General features: G+C 40.8%; 1 protein-coding gene across 2 annotated transcripts; it reads left to right on the plus strand.

The window, feature by feature from the left end:
- Nucleotides 1-8,065: 8,065 nt before the first annotated feature.
- LOC311049637 (protein SSUH2 homolog) lies at nucleotides 8,066-23,843 on the plus strand. 2 transcript variants are annotated; one of them, XM_084063371.1, is made up of 12 exons: nucleotides 8,066-8,192; nucleotides 16,477-16,572; nucleotides 17,070-17,154; nucleotides 17,505-17,634; nucleotides 18,630-18,693; nucleotides 19,001-19,125; nucleotides 19,358-19,420; nucleotides 20,015-20,106; nucleotides 20,474-20,566; nucleotides 20,832-20,937; nucleotides 22,210-22,317; nucleotides 22,879-23,843. In XM_084063371.1, the coding sequence occupies exons 1-12, from the start codon at nucleotides 8,168-8,170 to the stop codon at nucleotides 23,011-23,013; spliced, it is 1,122 nt and encodes a 373-aa protein (XP_083919497.1). In that variant the 5' UTR covers nucleotides 8,066-8,167; the 3' UTR covers nucleotides 23,014-23,843. The 2 variants fall into 2 exon arrangements, with proteins under 2 accessions (XP_083919497.1, XP_083919498.1); XM_084063372.1 differs by having other exon boundaries at nucleotides 16,477-16,567; nucleotides 17,068-17,154.
- Nucleotides 23,844-27,838: the final 3,995 nt, after the last annotated feature.

The following is a 27,838-nucleotide window of genomic DNA, read 5'->3' on the forward strand; positions in this document are numbered from 1 at the left end:
ACGCGGACCCCCTACTGAACGACGATATCTTCCCAAGTCGGGCCAAAATCGGTGCGATGGAAACCTAGCTTTAGGACTAAACATATTTGAGTATTATGTTATTTGACCTGCTGGCACAAGAAATGCACAAGAAATTTGCCACGGACAGACACACAAAAATGTGGGGCAATGTTAATTTTGTTGACTAAGACTAAAAGACTTAAAGGAGGAGTTCACCCAAAAAATGACTTATTTTCTATCAATTGCACACCCCATGAAGCCTTGAATTCATGGATTTATTTTAGTTTTTGTGACATTCCTAAGCCAATAATTTCATGGGTGTGTATCCGGTAGGAGACACAAATAATCTACTTTGTGTCTCCTACCGGATACATTAGCCGGTAGGAGACGGGAATCAAATTATTGGCTTAGGAATGCCACACAAACAAAAATAAATCCATGGATTCAAGGCTTCATGGGATGTGCAATTGATAGAAAATAAGTAATTTTTTGGGTGAACTCCTCCTTTAAAGACTAAAAGTCGACTAAGACTAGTAGACTAAGACTAAATCATTTCAGATGACTAAAATAGGACTAAAACTAAATGGTGTGTTATTCAAAGGACTAAGACTAAATCAGAATTTGCTGTCAAAATTAACACTGATGTGGGGGACATAAATTCATACGGGGGACAGACTAAATAAGTTCTATAGGCGACTCGACCCATAGGCACCACGGCGTGGACATGAGTGCGTTTGACCTCTGCTACCATAGCAACCATGACATCTTCAATACTCACACAAACTTTGGAGAATTTGGTAATATAAATGAACGTGTCAGCCCTGCACTTACCCATAAGTATACTTGCACCTCAATTCACATTTAAAATAATACAATTTACTTTGTGAAATGAAGAAACCTTTATTTTCCAAAGCAACAACAAAAAGAGATGCAGACATTAGCAATCCACCTCCATCACCTCAAGCCCAGAATGAAAGGACCTTCACCTCGGACAAGCTGATGCAGAAAACGACATTTTTCAAAAATGAAGACAGTGCCCTCCTTAAAGCCATGGACGACATCAACAGGAGGATCAGCAAAAGGAAAGAATGGAATCAATTTAAAAACACAATGGTTCACAGGCAGAACTCGCAAGAAGAGAAGATTAAGGACATGGAGAATGAGAAGAAAAGGAATTTCAAGGTGATTACATTCCTCAAGGAGGATAAGAGGGAGTGCAAGAAGAAATGGGAGGACCAGGTCCAGAAAATGGAAGAAGAAATTAAAGGCAAAGACAGAGAGAGGAAGGAGGAAAAAAGGAAATGGGAGATGGAGAGAAATGAACTAGCGAGAGAAAAACACACACTGTCACAAAAGTACTTCCAAGTATCTAACGAAAACCTGGCTCTGTTACAAAGGTTTAACTCTATGGCGCAGAGAAATGATGTCATGAATAACAGCATAAAGGCAACGGAGAACAAGATGGCGAGGTTAGAACAAAGGTTTAAAGAAATGGAGGAGGAGAAGAGGAAGGAGGGGAGGAAATGGGAGGAGGAGAGATTCCGGCTTAGTAGAGACAAAGAGGACTTGTCCCAAAGGTTCATCTCCGCCGCGCAGAAAAGTAACACCATGAAGAGCAGGATGAAGACAAAAGACCACAATGTGCTGAGAATGGACGAGAAGATTAAAGACATAGAGGAGGAGAGGAATCGGGAGAAGAGGAAATGGGACGAGGAGAAAGTCCAACTGACGAAAGAAAAACAGGATTTGTCACAAAAGCTCAGGTCGGTAGAGCAGAAAAATGAAGACACGAATCGCAAGACGAAGACGATGGAGGACAAGGCCCAGAAAATGGAGGAGAGGATTAAAGACTTGGAAGACGAGAGGAGGGAGGTGAGCAAGAAATGGATGGAGGAGAGACTCAATCTTACCAGAGAAAACGAGGACTCCACACTGAAGGTCCTCTCCGCCGAGCAGAGCAACGAGTACATGATGAGCAAGATCAGTGCGACAGAAAGCAAGGCCTTGAAAAAGGACGAGCGGATTAAAAGCTTGCGGGGAGAGAAGAGGGAGGAGAAGAAGAAATGGGAGGTGGAGAAAATCCAACTGGTGAAAGACAATGAGTATCTGGCGCAGAAGCTCCTCTCCTCAGAAGAGAAGCAACAGAACGTGAGGAGCGAATTGAAAACAACGGTCCAGAAAATGGAAGAGATGATTAAACACATGGAGGAGGAGAGGAGGGAGGAGAGGAGGAGATGGGAGGAGGAGAGAATCCAACTCGCGAGATACACAGAGGACTTGTCACGCAAGTTCCTCTCCGCGGAGCAGAACAGCGACGACATCAGGGAGGAGATGAGGACAACAGAGACCAAAGTCCAGAGAATGGAATCCAAGATTAAAGACATGGAGGACGAGAGGGAGGAGAAGATACGATGGGAGGAGGAGAAAATCCAGCTGACCAAAGAAAAGGAGGGTTTGGCGCGCATAATCCTCTCCTCAGAGCAGAAGACTGAGAACTTGACAAACGAACTGAAGACGACGGTCCTGGAACTGGAAGACAAGATTAAAGGTATGGAGGAAGAGAGGGGCAACGAGAGAAAGAAATGGGTGGAGGACAAGAAGAAATGGGAGGGGGAGAAGACCCAACTGTCAAAAGATAAACAGTCTTTGGTGCATCTCCTCTCTCCGGTGCAGCAGGATGCGTTCGGTAAGAGAGAGGTTACAGTCTCTGAGCTCACACTGAACCCAAACACGGTACACAGTAACCTCTCTCTGTCTGACAACAACAGAAAGGTGACGCGTGTTAGAGTGAATCAGGCGTATCCGGAACATCAGGACAGATTTGACTCCTGGGAACAGGTTCTATGTAGGGAGGGTCTGACCGGACGCTATTACTGGGACGTAGAGTGGAATGGAAGGGTTTCTATAGCAGTGACATACAGAGGAATCAACAGGAAAGGAGTGAGTGGTGACTGTGGTTTGGGATTCAATGACAGATCATGGAGTCTGGAATGTTATGAAGTTTGTCATTGTAAAAGGTACAGTATTCGGCACAATAGGAAGATAACTAAAGTCCCTTTCTATCCCTCTATCTCCAACAGAATAGGAGTGTATCTGGACTGGGATGCTGGGACTCTGAAATTCTACAGAGTATGTCCTGAGTCACGGACACACCTGTACACCATCCAGGCCACATTCACTGAACCCCTCTACCCCGGGTTCATGTTTGGTTCTGACTCCTCAGTGTCTCTGTATCAAATAGAGAAGGTACATTAGTATCATGTGTCCTGGAGGAACACAGCTGCTGAAATAAAATTCCTTGTGTAGCTCCATGCATTTTTTTTCCCACATGTGTCCAGCACTTGGTGCCTCCTGTCAGCATTCTTAAAATCGTGGATGTTAAGAAAACGTGTTTGTTTTTTTTGGGTTGGGTTTTTTGTTTTTTATATCATATATGCTGAAGAACTCATTAACAGTTAACAGTTTTAGGGTCAGTAAAAAGTTAAAACCTGTCTTTAAATTTAGGCTCTGTTTAGTTTTGTAGTCCGTTGGGGCAGATTCCCTGCATTATTTATATGTTTGGTTTTGTTGGCTAGTATCATCTATTGCAATTTACAGTTAATTTAGGCATTTAGCATATTCTCTTTATGCAGAGCGACTTAAAGTTGCACTATGTAATGTTCCTCTTCTACCCTGGATTTGAACCTGGTTTCCTGTGCAAGTCCTGAGCTAATTGAGCCTGCCTGTTTGCTCATACCTGGGAGGGAATTCATAAGAATCGTGCACTTGGTGACAGATTTTTGGCATGATGTTAGGTATGGGCATAAGGTTTTCAAAAACCATTGGAAGCAAGTTGGGATCGCCCCCTAGTGGTCTGTTTGCAATGAATCCAATATTAGATATGGTTGAAACCCCAAATAATTGAATGAAGAGATTTTTTAGTGGATTCTGTTACTATTGGGTACGCTAAATAACATACCAAAAAAATGGAAAATCAAACTTCTAGAAACGCATCATTTTCAAGTTGGCGTTGGCGATGGCTGGCGGGAGCTTAACATGCTTATAAGCGGGGAGGGAATATGTAAAAAATCATAACAATTGTGCACTCTGTGACAAGTTTTTGATTTTTGGCATGCTGTTAGGTACAGTATTGGCATAAGGTTTTCAAAACCATCAGAAGCAAGTTGGGATAGCCCCTAGTGGTTTGTTTGCAATGAATCCAATATTAGATAGGTTTATGGTTGAAACCCCAAATAATTTATAGAAGGTATTTGCAATGGATTCTGTTACTATTGGGTATGCTAAATAACATACATAAAATCTAGGAAAATCAAACTTCTGGAAAGGCAGCGTTTTCAAGATGGCACATCCTCCCAGCTTATAAGCATGTTAAACTCCCGCCAGCAATCGCGGACGCCAACTTGAAAATTATGCGTTTCTAGAAGTTTGATTTTCCTAATGCTTTTGTATGTTATTTAGCATACCAAATAGTAACATAATCCATTGAAAAATCTCTTCCATCAATTATTTGGGGTGTTAACCATACCTATCTAATATTGGATTCATTGCAAACAGACCACTAGGGGGCGATCCCAACTTGCTTCCGATGGTTTTTGAAAACCTTATGCCCATACCTAACACCATGCCAAAAATCAACAAGAAAGAAATGACTTGAAAAGTCATATTCTACCAGGTGCTCTGTGTGTGTGTGTGTGTGTGTGTGTGTGTGTGTGTGTGTGTGTGTGTGTGTGTGTGTGTGTGTGTGTGTGTGTGTGTGTGTGTGTGTGTGTGTGTGTGTGTGTGTTTTCATAGACCTGATTACTTGTTTTTCGGATTGCTTGTTTCTCTCGCCAAACCTGGCAACAGAATATGCGACGCTAAACGCTATAATGTTTTTTATATAAGTGGTGGCAACATTTTTTGACACCACACGGGTCTTCCCAACAATAGCGAAGATTGAAGTCAGTGTGAACATGGCCAAATAATAATAACTTAATAGCCAAACTAGGTCTAATGAAGCACGCTAGCATTTAGGCTAACCCTCCTGCCTGAGGCTGCAGTAAAACTTGCACTGTCTGCAACAACTAGTACGGTTACTGCGGGGGGCGGGCCGTCTCCCCATTCGTGTCGCCATTGGCTTAAAGGAGTGAAGGACAGCCAGGACAGCCAATGACACTTAGGTGTCACTTAGGTGTCGGACTATGTCCCAGCTTGTCTGTAGACCCGGCGCTCTTCGAGCACCTGGTAAAAACTTGTCACCAAGTGCACGATCTTGATTTTGGCCGAATTCCCTCCAAGCTATCAGGGGAGAAATTGAATCTTGATCATCAGGTCAAAATTTGTGTCTGATCCTGTGTCTAGGTGAGACATGACCTTTGACACGATCTAAATGTCTCAATAGAAGAGCAGGGAGCCAAAATACATACCACCCCAATTGTATACGTTATATTGTATTAACATACTCTACCATGATACAGATTGGACAAAATTGCATTTTATTCTTTAAAAGAAAGATACATAGTGGCACTTTAAAGTAAAGGTAAACACATACCTCAAATGCAGAAAGGCAGTGTAGTGCCTGAGTCATCTAGGATCCTAGGTAAAGAACCTAGCATCAGTCTAAACAATATAATATCAAAAAGTTATAATCTGTACATTGAAACTATAGAAACTATTGGATGCCAGGTAAACAAATGAACCTAGTATCTGTCAAATAACATGCTATCTAAATTAAATGTTTTACCTTTGCATAAGACTGCATGGTCGTCAAGGCTAGGTCAAGTGCTAGGGGTTAAGGTCAAGTCTGAAGAGGTGAGTCTTCAGAGTGGTAACAAATGTAGGCCTATTTATATTTATCTAATCAGTATAAAACCACATTGAGACTAAAGTCGCTTACAAGTGTGAATTGGCCAAGAGCTTTGCCAGAATGACAAATACAAGACAATACAAATGACAACGATATAGCATTCATAAAATGCACTTTGATTGATTGATTGATTGATTGATTGATTGATTGATTGATTGATTGATTGATTGATTGAAAAAAATCCCCAGGGAATTGTTTCGATTGTGGTCCATTGTACTCAATTCATCATCAACCATGCGTGTGCATGTGCATGTGCGTGTGTGTGTGTGTGTGTGTGTGTGTGTGTGTGTGTGCGCAGGAATTGCTGCTACTCTGGGTAAATAAAAAATGATTAAAAAAAAGAAGCGTCCAAGGCTCAAACGTCCAAGGCTCAAAATACGAAAGCCAAGCAAGCAAAACCTTCCCCTTCATAGAGAAACGTCCCTGTGCGGCTGTGCCTCCTCGAGTCCTCAATTGGGGATTTATCTTTGGGGGGGAACAATGAGGGAACAAATACCGCCCCCCGCCCCGGGAGAACCCGTGCTGTATGGGACCAACAGGGGGCACTGCGGGACTGACTCTCATTCCTGTGAATCCACGCCCTGTGAAATGATCTCCTGTCTGGGAATTGTTGGCACACAGCCAGAGGGATCTCCACTATTGTTTACACCAAACTCCTTCTATGTTGACAGATAGTCAAATGCTAGTGATAGTCAGATAGTCCTAGCAATGAAATAAAATAAATATATGAATAGATAAACCTGCAGTGAACCTCTCCCTCTCTCTTTATCTGCGTTCATCCTCGACTATTTTGGTCAAAGTACAGCTGTAAACATGTATTTAAAAACAAGGAGTATATTAAACAAGGAGAAGTCACTCACTGTGTACACGCAACACGTTCTAAGTAAGAATATGAAAACTAGCCTGTCTCCAGCCCTGAATCGCTAGCGCATAAAAATGTCTTATATCTTCTTTTTCTATTATTTTTTTTTTAAACATTTATTTTCCAAATGTACCTATCTTTTCGGTCCTCCCACCACATCGGCTCCCTTTGACTTCAGTATTGCCATGTCCTTTTATTATAAGCTACTTAAAGGTAGGGTAAGTGATATTTTTGGTTAAAACAAAAAGTATTTTGTTAAAATGTTAGAGCACTATATTCTGATAGTAATCATTGCTGTAGTCAGTAACAGGAGTCTCCCAGTCTCTCCAGCTCTTTAATAAAACAGAAAATACATTTTCCGGTAGGTGTCAAAATCTCAGCCAATCAGGAGAAAATACCCATTTTTAAGCTTCATTTTTATAGTGTTCCAGTTCCAATTTTGCCTGCTCATTTCTTTGTGTCATCACTTCCAATTTCCCTTGTTTAATCTACATCCTGATTGAGTTCTCTATCCTGATTGGATAAAATTGGAAATGAAACTCAAACTGAAACAAAAATGCATTTTCTGTTTTATAAAGAGCTGGAGGGACAAGGAGACTCATTTTACTGAACAAACACTCTATAGCAATGAGTACTATCAGAATATAAAGCTATTTAACACTTATTTTAACCAAAGAAAATCACTTACCCTACCTTTAAAGGATGACTTCACCCATCTTCATATAATAGATCCTCATAATGCTCCTGATAGAATTGTGTAATTTTTTCTACTCAGTCTGTGTCTCATAGGACTCCTATGATAGGAGGGCTGTGGACACTTCAGAAACCCGTCTACCAGTGACATCATCGTTAGGCAGCTATTTTTTTCTTCAACATTTCACAATTTTTATTTAGATTTGTATTAACGCAAGAACAATGGCTTCCATTAAAGCATGCTAACTTTCCAGGAATAGAAAGCCTGTAGTTTCTATTAGCTTGGATTCCCCATCGATGATGTCTGGTAGACGGGTTTCTCAACTGTCCACAGCCCTCCTCTGTTATTTCTAAGGTGTAGTTGCTTATTTGGCCTTGTTTCCTAACGTTGGTTAACTAGTGGTTCTCAAACATTTTCATTTCAAGGACGCCCAAATTAATGTACGTATTTGTCCACCCACCAGATTTGTGTTGTTAAAATGTTCACTATGCGACGCATTGTGAGCTTGCCTTGTAGATCGGCTATTTTCAAAAAGCAGATAAAGGGCCATGTAGGCAGTCGCTTCTTTTGGACTTGTATAGACCTGGTTGCTTGTTTCTCTCGCAAAACCTGGCAACACTGCGTGACAGTAATTCTTCTAGTTTTTCTTTTTCCTCAGAAGAACGTGACGTATGCGTCCGTTCCTTCTTCACATAGACTTGGTTTAAAAACAGTAGTAGTAGCAGCGCAGATCTCATTCACTTCAAACAGACCAGAACGACTGAGAATGGTCGATAAAGACGAGGATCTGGGTGAGTAGCAGATATCCCCACCTCACTACTGAAAAGTACTTAGTATGATAGTATAGAGATACTTAGATAGTAGCCCACGCCCTAATAGTATTCGTACCAATGCTGAAAAGGACTGAAGACCGATTTATAACTTCCTAATAAGCAGTTCTATAGCTTCTATACGAGATTTAGATAATTATCCTTAAGTCTGTGTTTTTATGTATTTTTTTAATTGTAGAATACTCCCCTGGTTTGCATGTTTCTCTCTCAGCTACATTAGATGAGCCAATGCAAAGGTCATGGTCACGTCTAGTTTTGCGCTCCAATCTGTTTTAATTGCAGTGTGGAAAGTTTTGCTCTCAAACCTATTCTGTTAGATTACATAATGAATACATGTTTTACTCCCATTACATGCTAATCTAATCTCTCAAGACAGATTCAGCTCTACAGAATGGGTTTTGCCTATCTGCAGAGGCAAATATTGTGCTTTATAGTCCAGTACAATCATTTGACAGCTTTTCTTTTATTAATAGGTCTTTGCCATTTTAGAGTACAAAACATACATAAAAACATAAACATATAAACATATTAGCTTCTAAATGATGTAGGTTAAGATACCCAGCAGGCTGCAAATACAATAATTAATGTCAGCCCCACCATTTACCATTAAAGAGATGAACACATTAATGCATTTCTAATTAGAGTAATTACAATCCAATAATATGATTATGAAATGTGCCATTCTGTAATGAGTACTTTTACATTTGGTACTTTAAGAATATTTTGATGCCAATAGCCTACTTTTGCATGTTTACTCAAGTAACATTTTGACTGTAGTATTGTAACAAAGTAGCCTATTTCTTGCTACTACTTATACTTAGGCCTATATATATATATATATATATATATATATATATATATATATATATATATATATATATATATATATATATATATATATATATATATATAGACCAATTAATTGTTTACTAACATTGAGACTGGATGCGCAGGTGATTGTTTCACGCAATCAATTTCCAACCTGTTGTTTCGGGGTGCGCTAGTTTCAGCACACCCCAACCCCCTCTTGTGTGTTGGCTAGTGTGGCACGTCCTGGCGAGACCTGATAGAATGGGTTTCATTTAGCGCATACTGGTTGCACGCATACTGGTTCTTATCAGTGTGACGTCGTCTGTTAAGGGGTATATATATATATATATATATGTATATATATATACACACCACAGGGAATCCTCTGCCTCCACTTCTGTCACACCAACTAACTTCATGTCCTCTTTCACTACATCCATAAATCTCCTCTTTGGGTCTTCCTCTAGGCCTCTTGCCTGGCAGTTCCAACCTCAGCATCCTTCTACCGGTACACTGACTCACTATCCTTCCTCTGTACGTGTCCAAACCATCTCAGTCTGGCCTCAAGATCCAGACTGAGATGTCTGGCCACAAGATCACAACGCCTCGCAGCGCGAGGCGTTGTGAGCTTGTAGATCTGCTATTTTTGGCTAAAGAGCTATCGGTGTAGACTAGAGGGAAAAAAGAACAGACCAAGTAAACAAAAAAAGTTGAATTTGAAACACAATTGTGTACAATATAGAGGGGGTCCCTGCTTCATCTCTCTCTCAGCTAGGGGGTCCTTGGGCTGAAAACGTTGAAGACCCCTGCTCTAAACCATACAACATGGCTGGTCTCACCACTGTCTTGTACACCTTTCCTTTCATTCTTGCCGATACTCTCCTATCACACCTGACACTTTTCTCCACCTGTTCCAATCTGCTTGCACGCAACTTTCTTCACCTCTTTTCCACATTCTCTATTGCTCTGGAAAGTTGACCCTTACTTAAAAGAGGAGTTCACCCAAAAAATGACTTATGTTCTATCAATTGCACACCCCATGAAGCCTTGAATCCATGTATTTATTTTTGTTTTTGTGGCATTCCTAAGCCAATAATTTGATTCCCATCTCCTACCGGCTAATGTATCTGGTAGGAGACACAAAGTAGATTAGTTGTGTCTCCTACCGGATACACACCCGGTCATCAAATTATTGGCTTAGGAATGCCACAAAAACAAAAATAAATCCATGAATTCAAGGCTTCATGGGGTGTGCAATTGATAGAAAATATGTCATTTTTTCATACTCCTCCTTTAAGTACTTAAAATCCTCCACCTTCTTTACCTCTACTGCCTGTAACCTCACTGTCCACTTGGGTTCCTCTCATGACCTTTGACACACATGTATTCTGTCTAGCTCCTATCCTTTCCAGGGCATGTCTCCACCTCTCTATATTGTCCTCTACCCGCTCCCAGTTATAAAATACATTTTCATCTAATCAGGAGGATAGAGAGCTCATACAGGATACAGGATAAACAAGTGAAATTCAAAGTGATGAAACAAAAACAGCAGACAAAATTGGAACTGGAACACTATACATTTTAAGCTGATGAAAGGGTCCTCTCTCGTGATTAAAAGAAACTAGCAACCCACCTGAAAATTAACTTGTTAACAATTAACGTTTTTGTTTTAACCAAATATATCACATTACAGTATGCAGCTCTTGGGGAATGTTGGATACAATTGTCCTGTTTATGTTCTGTAATCAACAACGCTTTGTTTTTCCATTCTTCCACTCTCTCTCGCTCTCTATTTTTTCCCCTCCCACTTACTCAATTTTCCTCCATGCATGTTATCTCTCTCTCCCTCCATCTCTCTCTCTCTCTCTCTCTCTCTCTCTCTCTCTCTCTCTCTCTCTCTCACAATAACATTCTTTTTTTCTGCACTTCATCTCCCTTCTCTTCCTTCCTGAGTTCCTCTCTCTGTTCACTCGCTTACTCCATGCATTTAACTCACATACTAATTCCACAATAATAATTGTGTGTGTGTGTGTGTGTGTGTGTGTGTGTGTGTGTGTGTGTGTGTGTGTGTGTGTGTGTGTGTGTGTGTGTGCGCGTGTGCGTGTGCGTGTGTGTGTGTGTGTGTCTGTGGTGAAAAAAAACATTCAAAATGTCCCTAAAAAAAGTACAAAAGTATTGGTATCAAGATGTACTTAAAGTTACAAAAGTCATTTTTAAAATGTATAAAATTTTTCTTTTGTTGGAGTAAAAGCCTCTGAGATGTAGTGGAGTAGAAGTAAAAGTATGGAAAATTGGAAATACTCAAGTCCAGTAAAAATGTACTTTGTTGTTACTTTACACCACTGGGGGGTTTACACCACTGTGTGTGTGTGTGTGTGTGTGTGTGTGTGTGTGTGTGTGTGTGTGTGTGTGTGTGTGTGTGTGTGCGTGTGTGTGTGTGTGTGTGTGTGTGTGTGTGTGTGTGTGTGTGTGTGTGTGTGTGTGTGTGTGTGTGTGTGTGTGCGTGTGTGCGCGTGTGCGTACAGTACATAGTATGTATATATTTACCGTCCTGCAGGATTTTGGTGGAAACACCCTGTCATTGATATTTTTAACCCTGGTCCAGAGGTATTGTATAGAGTGACCTAACCTCATTAACTTTGTCATATTTTTAGCCCCACAGTAGTGTGCTAGCTTAAAAGGAAATGCTGGAAATGAAAAGTACCCCTAGAAATAGGCCCCCTTGTATTGTGAGGCATTCAAAACACGAGGCACATGCCTAATTGCTCCACAGTGCCCCGGAAATATGTCAATTAATGCACCATTGTGTAATATTATATCATAAAAACATTGGTTCTTTTTTTTCTTTCTACAGTCATTTGTTGATACACAACTGTATCAAGGAAAACCTCTGGCCTTTGATAGAGGGGTCTTCAACAGGGGGTTCGGGACCCCTAGGGGGTCCCCTGCCAAATCTTTGTGTGTTTTTAGTTTAGTTTAGTTTTTTTCTTTTCAAAGCGTTTTAAAGTCTTAAAATACACATCAAACAAAAGTTAAGGTGTAAACAAACAAACAAACGTGTACATTTACACAATACTGATGACAGTGCTGACAAATGAATCAATGAAGCCATTAAAGCTGCAGCATAACTTGTAGATAACCCATAGTCACTTAAAAGAGAACCTGTGAATACTTGCAAGCTGGTCTCAAATCTCTCAACGGTCAACATAACAGACATTAACGTTGAGACAATCAGCTAAATACGGTGAGCTACTGTACCTTTGAAAGCCTCTAATCAAGTTGCATGGAAGTAAGAAAAACTAGTAGTAGTCCAGGGGCCAACACTGATATTTTCACAAATTGGTACCACCTAAGGTGACCGTAAAGTTTTTGTATTTTTGTCTTCCTACATGTCTCTAGTTTATATTTTGGTATGATAACCCTTCCAATCTTGTAGCTTAATGGCAGTTATCACTACCTACTGGCTAATGTATCCGTTAGGAGACACAAAGTAGAATCTTTGTGTCTCCTACAGCCGGGCATCAAATTATTGCGACAAAAAACAAATTATATCCATGTATTCAAGGCTTCATGGGGTGTGCAATTGATAACTTCTCAGATTTTTGGTGTTTGCAAAAAGACTGCTTTCCATAAGCTTGTAAAAGTTTACCCTCCTTCGGTCCAGGGTGGTCATAGCTGAATGGGTAGAGAGTCCCCCTGGGAAACCTAAAGAGGAGTTCACCCAAAAAAATATTTATTTTCTATCAATTGCACACCCCATGAAGCCTTGAAAACATGGATATATTTAGTTTTTTGTCGCAATAATTTGATGCCTGGGTGTAGGAGACACAAAGATTCTACTTTGTGTCTCCTACCGGATACATTAGCCGGTAGGTAGTGATAACTGCCATTAAGCTACAAGATTGGAAGGGTTATCATACCAAAATATAAACTAGAGACATGTAGGAAGACAAAAATACAAAAACTTTACGGTCACCTTAGGTGGTACCAAAATATGGCTTGGCCCCTGGACTATAGGGACAGTTGGGGGGTGAGGGGGGGCTTATGATTTTAGTTGAAAATCTTTTATAATGAAGTAAGCTGGCTTAAGAGGTCCTCTAGTCTAGGCAGAACAGGTTTGTTCACTGAAATGTTTAATCTTACCGTAAGATGAGGCTTAATGCAGGTTTTTGAAACGTACCTTTGGAAATATGCAAGGCAGTGTTACTTTGATATCCCAGCCTATAGCCATGGGCATGGATTCTGTCAAAGTTAAATGGACCTCATCTGAACACTCCCTACTATCAAGTGTTTTGCAATGACATTGGACTGATTCTATTCTGTACTACTGCTCGATGCACCCCACACAGCCAGGATGTTTCAGAAATATGAATTAGTCTCCTTAGTGTTTTTCTGACAGATTCACTTTTTCTTTTTAGACAATATTCTGGTTCGTTTTTGCTTTATTTAGATACAGTAGGATAGCAGAGAACCCTGAGTATGTTGCAATTAACACACTATCCAACTCCTAAGCCGGCACCTCATTTTTTAAATGGCAGAATATTGTTTGAACATGAAAAATAATTACTGAGCCCATCTGATTTGATCCAGTAGGAGTAGGTCGTTGCACTTAGTGACTCATAAGAGATGAACCACTCAAGTCAACACACACGTCAACAGTAACACACGTTAATGCCAACACCGTTTAATATTTAGTCAGCCACAGTCGCCGCTGCAAGAAAAACTGACCCCGCCTCAGGCACAACCCATCGTCATCACTGACGGACAGATGCCTATGTCATTCTAGCCAGTACGAGGCCATGCCGCTTCCTGACTGCCTGGCTGGCAGGTGAACTTTTCCACTGCTTTTTTATTTACATACTTGCAGGTGGGACTAAGAGCTATTGATACTAATATCCGCTTTTAAGCAAATAACTTAAAGGGTCTACACCATGAATTAAAAAATAATAATAATATTTAATATCATATTGTTTATGTCCCTCAAACGTTTTTCAAAAGGTTTGAGCCTAAATCAAGGCTCAGATATACTCATTCCAACTAACTTCTCTCTGGCTTATAAAGCACTTCCACCTGCAATACCACATTGTCCTGTTTGGCACGGGGCGCTATTGAGCCAGTTTGTATGCATGTTATCTCCTGGTTCTGTGTGAAAAAAAGTTTAAAAAATATATGAAAAAAATAAGATTTTTTTTTTTTTTTTTTGGTTGGAACTGAAAAACGGGAGGAATTGTTCCCTGACGTGACGTAGGCAGGGGGAACAAATCTGACGGACTGTTTTCAGACCAATTTACATAAAAAACACAGATAGCCTATGAAAGCCTGCATGCTCGAAGTCGGGTATTTTTTGGAACAGAAGAGAGGTGGGGGAGACCAAAAACACACAAAAATGAAGAAAAAGTTAAAATTCATGGTGTAGACCCTTTAAAATAGTAACTTAAAACAGCGCACAATGACACAAGAGTTGAGCATAAAACAGACTTATTTGACATGGGTTTGTGCATTGTATACATTTCATCAATTATCTTCTGTATACATTAAGGCTTAAGCCTTGACTTGCCTTAAGGTGTGGCCTCTACACAAACATCATTACATGATGACTCATACAATACCCATGAGTCATCATGATGAGTAAAACCTTTTCAAGCCTCACTGTATGTACATCAAACACTGGTCAATTACAAATAATTATTTGTTTTTGGTTTAATTGTTTAACCCATTCAACTTTGAAATTGAATAAACCCAGACTGCCATATCAGACTGCAGCCCCGTTCATTGCAGGTGCAAGCATCAGTCATCATAGTCAATTATTCTAGATTCTTGTTGATGAGAACTTGTCCAGTTGGACAAGTTCTCATCAACACTCATCCAACTTATTTTTTTCTTAAAGATGGTGTGTCACCACCAGGCTTTTCCACATGGCAGGAAGCCTGGTTTTCGTTCTGAACAGACTAGTTTGATCCGGTCTAGGCCGGTCCAAGCCACGCCTATTCCCCAACTAATATCTGGTTATATATGCGATTGGGCGCCGCAATGTTATTGTTCTCCCACATAAATGCCGAATCGAGTAGCCTGATCTCTCTGGGTCTTGCCAATCGCTACGAGTTAAAATAAAACATGGACATACCAGTACACCAGTGGTAGGCAACAGGTAATGGGCCAGAACTGGCCCACCAGCAATTTTCAATTCAATTCAATCTCAATACACAATAAAACATAATAAATATATATAAGAAATATATATATAATAATAACAGAAATGAAAATAAAAATAAAATACAAATAGCCCACATTGTTTAGTCTCGGACATACAAACATGTGCATTGTGCACCTATGGTTCCACAGTCTAGACTCTAGAGGAGAACCTGACAGAACTGCGTGTAGGGTCCGTTATGACAGCAATAATGTAATTTACTGACTCAGATGCCCCTACACATGAACCTAAACATAAGGTTACGTAGCACAGCAGAGCAGGTGGGTACCCCGACACTAACAAACATCTGGTTTGCACTGGAGCTTCTTGGAGCTCTCTGGCTCTCTGGCCCGGCAAATTATTTAGTAAATAATTGAACGTGTCTGACTGACAGTCCCACATACTGTACCTAGTAGCACGGTATGGACAACAATGGCTTTGCATTGATGAAAGCGGGTAGGATCTTTCCATTCTTCTTTGAATGTTCTGTTTTCACTGTCAACTTTCCTCTTTAGACTTTTGGATGAAAAACTTATCTCACATTTAAAAAACAAACCAAAACTGAGTTTCACACGCCTTAAACAATACACTGTTCTCTCCGTTCTAAAAAGAGAGCTTGAACCATGAAAGAGCTCTTGTTCCAAACTGTCTGTCTCCAGATGTTCTTTTTTGAACTTTTTGATTAACTAAATATCCTCTAAGTGCCACATTCAAGGATGTGGCCTGCATAAAATATTCACACAAGCATTTCTATCTTTCTTTTTTCTTTTTTCTTTTTATTGCAATATACTGTAGTTATTGTATATAAGGTGGATTGTCGCATGTTCCAGTTCCTAAATTAGCCATTGATTCTGTGCTGGCACACCATGCAATGGTTTAGAAAATAAATGGCCCGAAGAACTTACTTGCTGACCCCTGCAGTACACTCACATTTATGTTATATATACATTTACGTGCACGGCATCACAGGTTTATGGGTAGGCCCTATTATGATGCCTCTAACCAAGGGGAATCATTGTGGAGGAGCACAAGCTATATCGATATCCATTATCCACTCTAGTTTCTGCTGCCTGGTGACGCGAGGTTATATCCGCTCTAGACCGGATCAGAAAGCTGCCAACGAGTTGATCCTGTTCTTAGCGTGGCCTGGGTGGGCCTAGCTCTCTTGAGCATCACATCATGAATGCATCCGTTTTTCGTTTAGTTAAATAATTATGATCTTTCTTTCCTCTATCATTTCTATAGGCGCTTTTGATCCCAACATCCCAGAAGAGGGACCTTCAGCGCCCCCTCCTGGCTGGCTTGACAACGTACATGGCTACCAGGGTATCGGAGGAGGAGGCAAGTTCTCTTCTCTTCTCTTCTCTGCCCTCCTGTCTTGCGTTCTTTCTTATATTTTGTGCATACTGCATTGTAACCTCACGTACAGTAGCCAGACAATTGGAGATCTCCACCTACCGATTCATCTGGTGACATCTAAATTCAATATAGGGGCTAGAACAGCAGAGAAAACCACAGCTAAGAAACCTACGCCCATTGCTTTGAAAAGAAATCCTGATTCCGTCCCAATATGAAGGGCCGCATTGAATTTAGATGTACCCGGACATCTCGGCCTGTGGAGATCTCCACTCGTCTGGCCACATGAGACTACCCACATTGCATTACTTCTCATCTCTTGTTGTCTCTGGTATCTGTGATCCAATTTAAAGTGTGTGTGTGTGTGTGTGTGTGTGTGTGTGTGTGTGTGTGTGTGTGTGTGTGTGTGTGTGTGTGTGTGTGTGTGTGTGTGTGTGTGTGTGTGTGTGTGTGTGTGTGTGTGTGTGTGTGTGTGTGTCCAGGGGGTGAGAACCCATTGTACCCTCCTCCTCCTGCCTACACCCCACAGCCTGAGCAGGACAGGAACACATCTGTGCCCCATGTCAGGTACACACACACACATTATATATATATTTTTTTTTTAAATAATAATAATAATTATTATTAATAAACTATTATAGTAATAATGATCATACATGTATAACATTATTACCTTATACTGCCTTGACTACTGCAATGCCAGCATTTTTAGGAGAAGTGCTCATCCCATAAGCTTCACACTTCACACTGCACTTCTATGGGTCATCAGCAATACACCCACCAAGTGTGAAGAGTGGTTCATACGAGCAGTTGCCCGGATATCTTTGATTTCTTCTTTCTTTCCGCAGTATAAATGTTTCAAAGGGGATCTGATCTAAAAGGAGAGCCGGTGTCCGTGTATATTTGTGTTCATTCAGGGTCCCCACTCTGTCAGAGGATGCGGCCAGAGAAGCCTTGGTGAAGTTTGTGGAGTCAAAATGGAAATACAGCTCCAAGCCGGCCAGGAACCTGACATTCAAGAACCTCAAACCAGTCACCGTCTACAGGGTACGTGTTCTACTGCTGTGATTCTCAAACTTTGTCATTTCAAGGATCCCAAATGCGTTTGGCCCACTGTAACAAACCAGAGTTGGTCGGCAAGAGAGACCCCGGAGACTTGTGTAGTTTCTTTAAAATGTTTTTATTTTTCCCATAAATATAAGACAAGACATTAATTCTGGGCCCAAAACAAAAGTGGACAATCTGAACTTTACATCAAAACTAAGCTCACCAAAGTGAGACATGAGGGGAACATATATAGTGGGTGATCAGTCCACTCTTGACACAAAGGGGAATAGATAAATAATAACATTTAAACAGACTACAAATGACTACAACATAATCCACTACAGCACTAACTCATATTAGATAAAGAAACGACATACAACATACAAGGACCCCCGGGCTTCCCCGGACCCCACTTTGAGAACCACTGTTCCACTGCACTTGACAAGGATGCTCTGAGAGTCCTTCGTCTGCAGTGATAATACATACTGTAGTGGTTCCCTACCCTGTGGGAAATGTAACAGCATTGGGACAGCAATATTTGACCCCTTTGTCTAAACTTTTGAGGTAATTATTACATTTCAGTACATTCTTGGGGCATTTTGTTAAGTTTAACCCAGAGGATAATAGTCTGTAAAAATAGCTGATCTACAATCTCACAACACGCCGCACCGTGATGCGCTGTGTGCTTGTAGATATGCTATTTTTGAACATTTTAAAGTGGTTAGGTGTGTCTTTTAACAACAGCTTGTGAGTCAATAATAACTACATTGAATCCATTGGAATGCAGGTTATTTTTTCCATTTCCTGAAAAGTAACGGTTTTGGACATACAAGGTTTCCACCCGACAGCAACGATATGCTGCCCCACTGTTTCCGACATTCCACTGTCTGTCCCAAAAATGGCAAATAAACAAAAAATCTAAACCCAACCCGGATGGTGAGGCGCGGTTCAGTCAGTGTGTTCCTGACACCAGACCTTTTGTCTTAATCGTACAGTATCGTTTGGAGACCTTCACTGAAACCAGAACCAGTGGATGGGAGTGTGAACCCTACTGCCCTGGTAAGATCATGATTAGTTAAAGCTACAATCCGCTGTCTCCCTCTCCTAACAGAGTGAGGTAATTGCAACTGAACAGCCAAGATGGCGGCTCTATGGCTGTCTATGGCCGTCTGCTTCAAATAACTTTATTGCCACCGGCCAGTCAAAATCAGAATCAATCTGTTTTGTCTCTTCACAAGTAAAATCGGTGGAGGCAGACCACCTCCAACCACTGCACATGTGTTGGTTATAACTAACTAAGTGAGAAACTGGAGCATTGAAGACCCCTGCAAAGATTGTGATGTCTTGTCTTGTCATGTGACATTAGGTCAGCAAGTGGATGGTCCACAGTATGGCATGAGCCCGCCCCCCTGGGACATTCCCGTGACGATGCCCCAGAGGTACACTGACACTGTGCTGAAGGTCAGAGTGCCCCACTCCTCCTTTGTAAAGGTACAGTACAAATACTTTACTCTTTGGTACAGTACAAATACCTTTACTCCACTGGACGTGGACATGTAACATTGTTCAAAGGACTTGTAAGTTGTGATACACTTGTTTTTTAATTTAAAACTTTTGACACACACCTTTTATTATTTTTATTATCACCTGTTATATACTGTATATAGTTGTAGTTATTGTCAATTCATGCTGCGCGTTTCATTTGTGTGTTTTTCTGTTTCAGACATGTCACAAGTGCCATGGCTGTGGCAGAACTCGCTGTGTCATGTGTCATGGCAGGGGGAATGTAAGACACACCTTTTATTTCACTCTGTATGCAGGGATTAACCACATGAACCCTGGGCATGTCATAATAGGCAAGCATTCTGCAAAAATAGGTGATCTGTCTGAAGTTGACACTTGCGTCAAAACACATCTCAATGGATCGGGCTTTGAGCTTGTAGATTGGCTAGTTCTAGCGAAGAGATTTGATATAGGGGGAAAATAGGAGGGGGGAAAATACAAACCCATGGGGATCACGGTCAACGAAGAATTTAGGCTTGAATTGGTTATATGTTAATTGGTTATACGACCCCTAAATCAAAGTCCTTCATAACTTTGTAGCGCTGAGCCAGGTCTCTCTGTGCTGGTGTTCTCTGTGTGTCGTTGTGTGTGTGTGTGTGTGTGTGTGTGTATACTGTAGCCCCAAAGGTAGGCGCACCCACTGGCTACAGATCCTGTAACCGTGACAACAGAGCCCATAGCCCGTGGCATGAATCAATAAGAATAGTTTTGCGTCGATTCATTGATATATACATTTTCTTTAATGATTATCGCTAAGAAAATAATGGATAGTTGCAGCCCTAGTTGATGGAAACGCCTTCACCCTTTGTGTTCACAGAAGCGCTGTACATTCTGCCACGGGCATGGTCACAAGACCATGCATGGGAAAAGGCAGCGCTGTAGCTCCTGTCATGGGAGAGGCCACAAGAGGTAAGGATGGACAGTTTGTCTGTATGTTTGGTCTCTCACACAGCAGACCTGGGTTGAATCTCGCCTAGGACTTAAAAGTTATGGACTTCAGCTTTAAATGAATGGAATCAAATGGCTTCCTCGAAAATCAAACAAACAAAGAAGTATGCTTTGGAAAATGTTTGGCAGTAATGTTACGTATACCTTGACTGGTAGTCAATGGGTTAAACATAACAGACCACTGGTATGGCCCTTGAAGTAATTTGATCTGTCTGGAGACAATCTCCCAGTTTTTGATGTCTCTTTCAGTCTTGTTCTCTATTTCTCCATCCATCTCTCTCTCTCTCTCTCTCTCTCTCTCTCTCTCTCTCTCTCTCTCTCTCTCTAGGTGTATTTCCTGTAGAGGCACTGGTTTCAAGGAGTGTACTGTTTGCCATGGCAACCAAAATCTGCTCCACTCCATTCAGCTCACTGTTACATGGTATGTGTCATACTGTACACAAGCATGCATGCGCACATGCACGAACGCGCGTGTGAGCGCGCGCACACACACATAGACACAAATTAATAAATTTGTTCAATCATTTTTATTTTTTTATTTTTTTAATTTCATCCTTCCTCTCTTTCTCTATATCTGTCTCTTTCTCCTCTGTGGTGTGTGTGTGTGTGTGTGTGTGTGTGTGTGTGTGTGTGTGTGTGTGTGTGTGTGTGTGTGTGTGTGTGTGTGTGTGTACGCATGTATGCAGGAAGAACAATGTAAGTAATTTTGTCCCTGACCGCCAGCCAGATTTCCCTGACCAGAAATTTGAGAATGTGAAAGGAGATCCATTCTTCATCGATGAGAACCTGCTGGTAAGATGCTGGATAATGTCTCGATGTTTTCTTTTCAAAAGTGATGCTGAACATTGAACAATGATAGAACCTCGGGTTGTGCAGCTACTGTACCTGGACCTGATGTAAGTCAAGCAACTATTGATTTTTATTTATTTTTCCCTAGTGTTTTTTCTCCATAATCAATTAAATCGATTACGGTTGCTCCCCTAAAATGGAGAAACAAACCAAAATCACACTTTCGACAGCTTCACTTCCCCAAACTAAGTACCAGGACTTGTCTTTTTATGTATTCCTCAGTTGCCTTAATTTAATCTACAGACAAGAGCACAAATCTCATTACAACTTAGGGGGGTAAAGACTTTTCTAGTCTTTGCGTTCGACATCCATATCACTAACGTAGATTTTTAATTGCAAGCCATAATGTATGGAAGGATCTATATGTTTGTCAGACATCTAATATAAAAAGAAAAAAGACCATATCCATTTTCAATGCATGCAGATTGACACTACACAGTTGCATGCGTTATGGTGCTAAAATTAGGACTTGACATTCGCTTAAAAACAAACACATTAACAGGCCAACATGGTTAACTGTGGGGCTTACAAACATTTAAATTATTTGAGAAGCATAACAAAGCATACAGATGATAAGTGCACAGCAGGGTTGGAGGACATAGACACACAAAGCTATATAAATTAACTAACCGCTAAGGCCATGTTGGTTTGCATATTTATCTGCCTTTAAATGGTGCATTTATATAGCGCTTTTATCCAAAGCGCTTTACATAGATTGTGCATTACATTTACCCATTCACGCACAATTATACACCAATGGCGGAGGAAACCATGCAAGGCACCAACCTGCTCATCGGGAGCAATTAGGGGTTCAGCGTCTTGCTCAAGGACACGTCGACAGTAACTCTTCTGGGGGAGCCCAGGATCGAACTGGAAACCTCACGGCTTCCATCCGGCTGCTCTACCGGCCACTCTACCCCTGAGCCACTGCCGCCCGTCTTTAATGTTGATAACTTAAAATAATAACACAGTGCTGCCTGCAGCAACACCGCTGCAGCGGGATGTCATTTTGGAACCGGCACCATGAGCAATATCTCTTTATCAATATCTACGCTATAGTGATTAATAAAAAAGAAAATTGGCACAGCGGCCTGTAAGTTCTGTTCATAAAGGCTAGGCTCACCACTGTTCACACTCTTTGGATGATGAATGGTGATCATTTTAATGATCATCGTTCCTTCAATTGTGTTTGATTTACACCCCATCTCCTCCCAGGTTTACCCAATCATGGGTTTCCCAGACCAGGAGATCTGTGATGTTTCCAGGAGAACCATTAGTGACCACTTCAGCCGCTTCAGTTCCACCTGCCGTATGCTGCAGCAGGTATCACCCACACGATCACAAAATAAACACAAGAGACATAACGCATAACACGTGCAGACATTGATGTAAACTTCATAGTGACATATTTCCTGTGAAAGCAGATGTTTACGTACATTGGACTAGATATCAGAGGTGTTTCCTTAAATGGACTCTAGATGTCAGAGATGTTTCCTTACATCACACCAACATCCTAGATGTTAGTGTTGTCCCACTGTTCATTGTCACACTAATCCAAATATGACTAACACCAGCAGTGTGTTATACTAGTAAAATGTTCCCATACTCCCTCTAAACTAACTGAAAATGAAATCAAAAAACATTTTAATAATGAATGGTCGTTATCAAAGGAAATTGTTCAGTGCTGCAGCAGAGAGTGAATGCACATGTGACTGTGGCTAGTCACAGTCACATGTGCATTCACATGGAAGCATCATTTCTAAGATGCAATTAAGACGAGGCTCAAGGGGGGAGGGGGGGCGGCGGCGTTGTCTTGGTGTTGTAAATGGAATACCTCTGGTTCAAGCTTACTAATGTCTGGTTTGTATTTCTTTCTTTGTCCAGAGACAGACCATAGAGCTGGTACCTCTGACCCATGCCCACTACTCTTACAGTGGAAAGGACTATGACTACTTTGTCTACGGAATGGAGAACAAGGTCCACACTTCCAAATATCCTTCAGCTTGTACTATTTTATAAGCAATAAGATAAGATAAACCTTTATTGATCCCTGGAGAGTAATTCAGGTGTCATTAGCAGCGACAACAGTGAGAAAAAGATCACGTACGACTCAAGAACCAAACCAAGATAAATAAGAATAAAACGGTATAGTACAATGATATAATTACGTTAATGTCTAGTCTGGGCGGATACTAAGGTCTGGTTACAAGGATGATGGTCCATTTCCCTAACTCCAAAGCATGTTTACTGAAATGTGTCATCTGGGTGTGCGTTTCTGTCTTACAACCAGCTGTAACTCATTTTGTGTTTTTGTGTCAGAGGTCATGGCTTGGGATTATACACCCCACCCCAACCTCAAATCACTACATTTAAAGTACATCAAGTACTTTTTTTTTTTTTTACAAAGGAAACAATTAACATTTTCATTATCCTTCATTTTAATACTAGTGTGTAAAAGAAAACATTTTTTATAGAAGATATCATGGATAAATCATTATTACATGTTTAAGTAGTATATTCTCATATATCCACATAAATGTACTGTATACTGTATGTCTATTAATACAGTAAGTAGCTGTACCAAGCAGAAATGTCTACCATTGTAGTCTGACTGACTCTACTCTGTATGTGTCTGTATGTGTTCTGATAGTCTGTATCTGTTTTGACAATCTGTATATGTGTGATCTTTATGCAAGGTATTACTGTAATATCCATGCCAAAGTACGGTAGATCAGTGGTTCTCAAAGTGGGGTACAGAGACCCCCAGAGGTCCTTAAGGGGGTTCCAGGGGGTCCCCAGCTAAATTTGATAATTTACAGTAGCGTCAAAATCACTTTAAACACTTTAACCCTACATACAACGACTATTTTCAAAAGATCTTGAAAAAAAGGTGATTTTTTATTTTGATTTTATTGAAACATTTGAACACAAATCTTGAATAAGGGTCCCTCGCACAAAATATTTTCAGATAGGGGTCTGCACCCAAATGTGTGTGTCCTTTACATGAAAAGTTTGAGAACCACTGAAGTAGATGACTGGATAAACCTTCATTCCATAGGAAGCAAAGCCATAATATGTAATAATCTCCTTCAGATTATAAAGCCATCGTATATGATGTATATCTCTGCTGTCGGGCAGAAACCAGCTATGTCCAAAATATTAACTTTTCAGGAAATGAAAAACAAGAACAACCCACTGCCTCATCTAAGTTGGTATGGTGACTTTAAACATTGTCAAATACTTGAAAGTGTCCTTATATTTCATCACCCAAATACAGCTCAAGTGGTTAGGTTTTTGACCATTCTTTTTTTCTGTCAATGATGGAACAACCATCTCCAAAGTTGGAGTTAGGTGGTTTGACCAACAGTTTTGAAGATCCAATGGAGTTAGGAGGTTTAGTCAGAAGCGCTTTTTAATACTTTTCATTGGTTCAATTTGTAAAACCCACCCACAGATGTAAAGGGTGTTCAATGGCAATCATTTATTTAAAAGAAATAAAAACGTAGAAAAATGGAGATAGCCCGACAGCAGCGATATGCTATATACTGTACAGTATATGTAATTATTTACGGATGCCATTGCAAAAATGAGCAGGGCAAAGATTCTAAGGATCAAAGGTAATGTCCAGTACTCCTTCAGATAAACATTGAGTGTATGACCAACACTACTCTTAGCTTTACAGTGATCAACAGTGAATGAATGTGACCAACACTATGAAAATGTTCCATGGTAAAATTAGGTTTGTAATCAAGTAACAACATTGAGATACCCGGGATACTGTTGCGCAACAGAGTTGGACCTAAAAGTTGACCAGCACATCACTGCCTCAACAGGAACATCTGTTTAAAGTGAAGCCTTACTGTCATTTATGAACTTTATATAAAAGTTATAAAAACAAAAAAAAGTTTTTTTTTTTTTTTACATTACAGAACATAGCTATTCACTTTGTAATGTACTTGTATTGATATAAATGGCACATTTACAGAAGAAAACACAATCAACTATACCAGGGGTTGCTTTCTGTACAGCCCCATCTCTGCCTCTTCACTACAGGTATCTCAAGCAAATGGAATATGTCCATCAAAACAAAACATCATAATGTCAACAAGTAACCGGCCTACATCTCTATTTTATACAGAGATATTATTAGATGGGGCGAATCAAATACATTGCAATGAGGTGAGCGATGGCATCACAGCCAAGTTGTCACACATTTTTGCTGTTGGGTGGAAACCTTGCATGTGCAAAACCATTACTGGAAATGGAATAAATAACCTGTTCCAATGAATTCAATGTAGTTATTTAGTCACAAGCTTGTGTTAATACTTTTCATTGCTTAAATTTAAAAAAAAGTGGGTTTTCATACCAAATCACCTTATCTTACATAGTAACAGTAATGATTAAAAAAAGTTTTAGTCCAAGCTACTTATACGGTGTATGACTCAGGCATATTTCTTGCAGTGAAGTTATGGCAAGCGCCCTGCTTAATATGGCGGCGACGTGGGCATGTGTTCCCAGTGGCCAACGCAGCTCTACGTTTTTATGTCTATGACACGGCACCTTCACATGGGTCTACACAGCCTGCTGCAGAGCCTCAGCCAATAAAATGAAGCTAAAGGGGAAATTAACCAGAACACGAAACAGGTATGCCACCTTCTGGAAACCTGTGACTTCAGTTATGCATAGAGCCTATTTAAGTCTGTTGCTTGCATTAATAACTATTGACTTATAAATGTGACCAAATTTGCATTACAGATCAGTAAACATGTTTACACTTCAGTGTTAAGCCGAATACTTGTTTTACAGTGTCACTCTCACTCACCAAAAACAGCAGATAAGCTCACAAGTTAACACATCACATCTGCCATTTGAAGCTAAAGGGGAAATTAACCAGAACAGGAAATGGGTATGCCACCTTCTGGAAACCTGTGACTTCAGGTGACTTTTGGCATCAATTGTATTCTTGCTCTGTAAAGCAAGTTGAGCTGCATTTCATGTCATGAAGGTGCTATACAAATAAAGTTTGTTATTTTCAGCGAGCGACAAAAAAGTGAAATCCTGTCCATGAACATTTCTGTCCTGCAGTGATAGATGAACCAGGTGCAGGACATTTGCTGTTGGATAAAGTTCACATGGAAATTACATGTCTACAGAGTTTTGACACTGGAGGTTTTTGGAATGTTTGTCAAAATGAAATTACATTTAACACATTTAATAATTTAGCATTATTTACACATTTTTGTATTATTTACACATTTGTCTTCCTTCCCTGCACCAGATGGTTGACTATGGTTGGGTGGTCAGTGTACAGGTCTGGGAGGGCAGTTAACCGATTGAGTGACCTCAAACCCCCACATTCAAAGCACCAGTGGAGAGAAAATCAACCTTAAAATCTCAACAACTGTCAGGAGATTAAGCCCCTCTAAACATTTCTGACAAACTACACCAAGGGAGTAAAGAGACATTTGACTGTCATGTGTAGATATAACAATGTTTTACATGAGGTCAAACTTGGTTATCAACCATCTACGTTATGATAAAATGAAATGATTTATACAGTCAAAAAGTAAAATACCAAGCTTTATTAGGGAACAACCAGAACCAGGGTGCTGACTGCTGGAATCTACAGTAGATGCTGTAAATCACCATAACCTAGGGAAGGGGAAGAAAGGATTAGAAATGCAATGTGATTGTAGAAATCTTTCCAATTAGTTTTGTTAAGTACAGTGAAGCATTTTAAACAGACACCAACCTTCCAGTTCTCCGAGAAGGACCTGCTTTGACGTCACTGGCAACACCACCAGAACCTCCACTTGGTCCTCCACCCGATGCAACACTTGGTCCTCCAGCTGACTTCTTACTGGGTTGAGTTACAACACTTGGTCCTCCAGTTGACTTCTTACTGGGTTGAGTTACAACACTTGGTCCTCCAGCTGATTTCTTACTGGGTTTAGTGTAGCTGGTTTTGGAGAACTTCACCCTGCCTCGCTGGTACCCACTGCTGGACTGGTCAATGTAGCTTGGGATACGGGGGTTGGGAGGGAAGATTTGAGGTTCCCCTTCCCATGTGGTTGAGGAGTTCATCACTATGCCAGGCTCATGAGGACGTTCCTCATCCACTGTGGTTGAGAAGTTCGTCAACAAGCCAGGCTCAGAAAGGTATTCAGCAGCAGCAGTGTCATCAACATCATCTGGACTGGATGAGTCACTTCCCCACACACCGGAGAACATGTCCCAGTCTGGGCCATGTGCAGAGCCGACTACTGGTTCACGCATGGCGGGGACTTCTGTGATGCTGTGGTGAGCCGAAGGGAAATGGCTGTAAGCACCATCAGGACCAGTATAGCCGCTGGGTTCCTCAGGACTAGCAAAGACTGGAGCAGCGTTGCTGTACACACCATCTGGACTAGCGTAGACAGGAGTGTGGCTGTCTTCACCAACAGGAGCAGCAGCGTGACCATATTCAATATTAAATACATGGGTGTGGCCGTATTCAAAATTAAATGCAGGGGCATATTCAGCTTGGCCGTATTCACCTACAGGGGCAGCAGCGTGGCCGTATTCAGCATGGCCAAAATTAACTGCAGGAGCAGCTCCTTGGGTGTATTCACCATCAAGAGTAGAAGCTTGGCCATATAAACCATCAGGAGTAGCAGCTTGGCCATGTAAACCATCAGGAGTAGCAGCTTGGCCATATAAACCATCAAGAGTAGCAGCTTGGCCATATAAACCATCAAGAGTAGCAGCTTGGCCATATAAACCATCAGGAGTAGCAGCTTGGCCATATAAACCATCAGGAGTAGGTTGGCCATATAAACCATCAGGAGTAGCAGGTTGGCTATGT

Source organism: Gymnoscopelus microlampas, assembly GCF_963454915.1.
Source record: "Gymnoscopelus microlampas genome assembly, chromosome: 7".
Classification (NCBI taxonomy): Eukaryota; Metazoa; Chordata; class Actinopteri; order Myctophiformes; family Myctophidae; genus Gymnoscopelus; species Gymnoscopelus microlampas.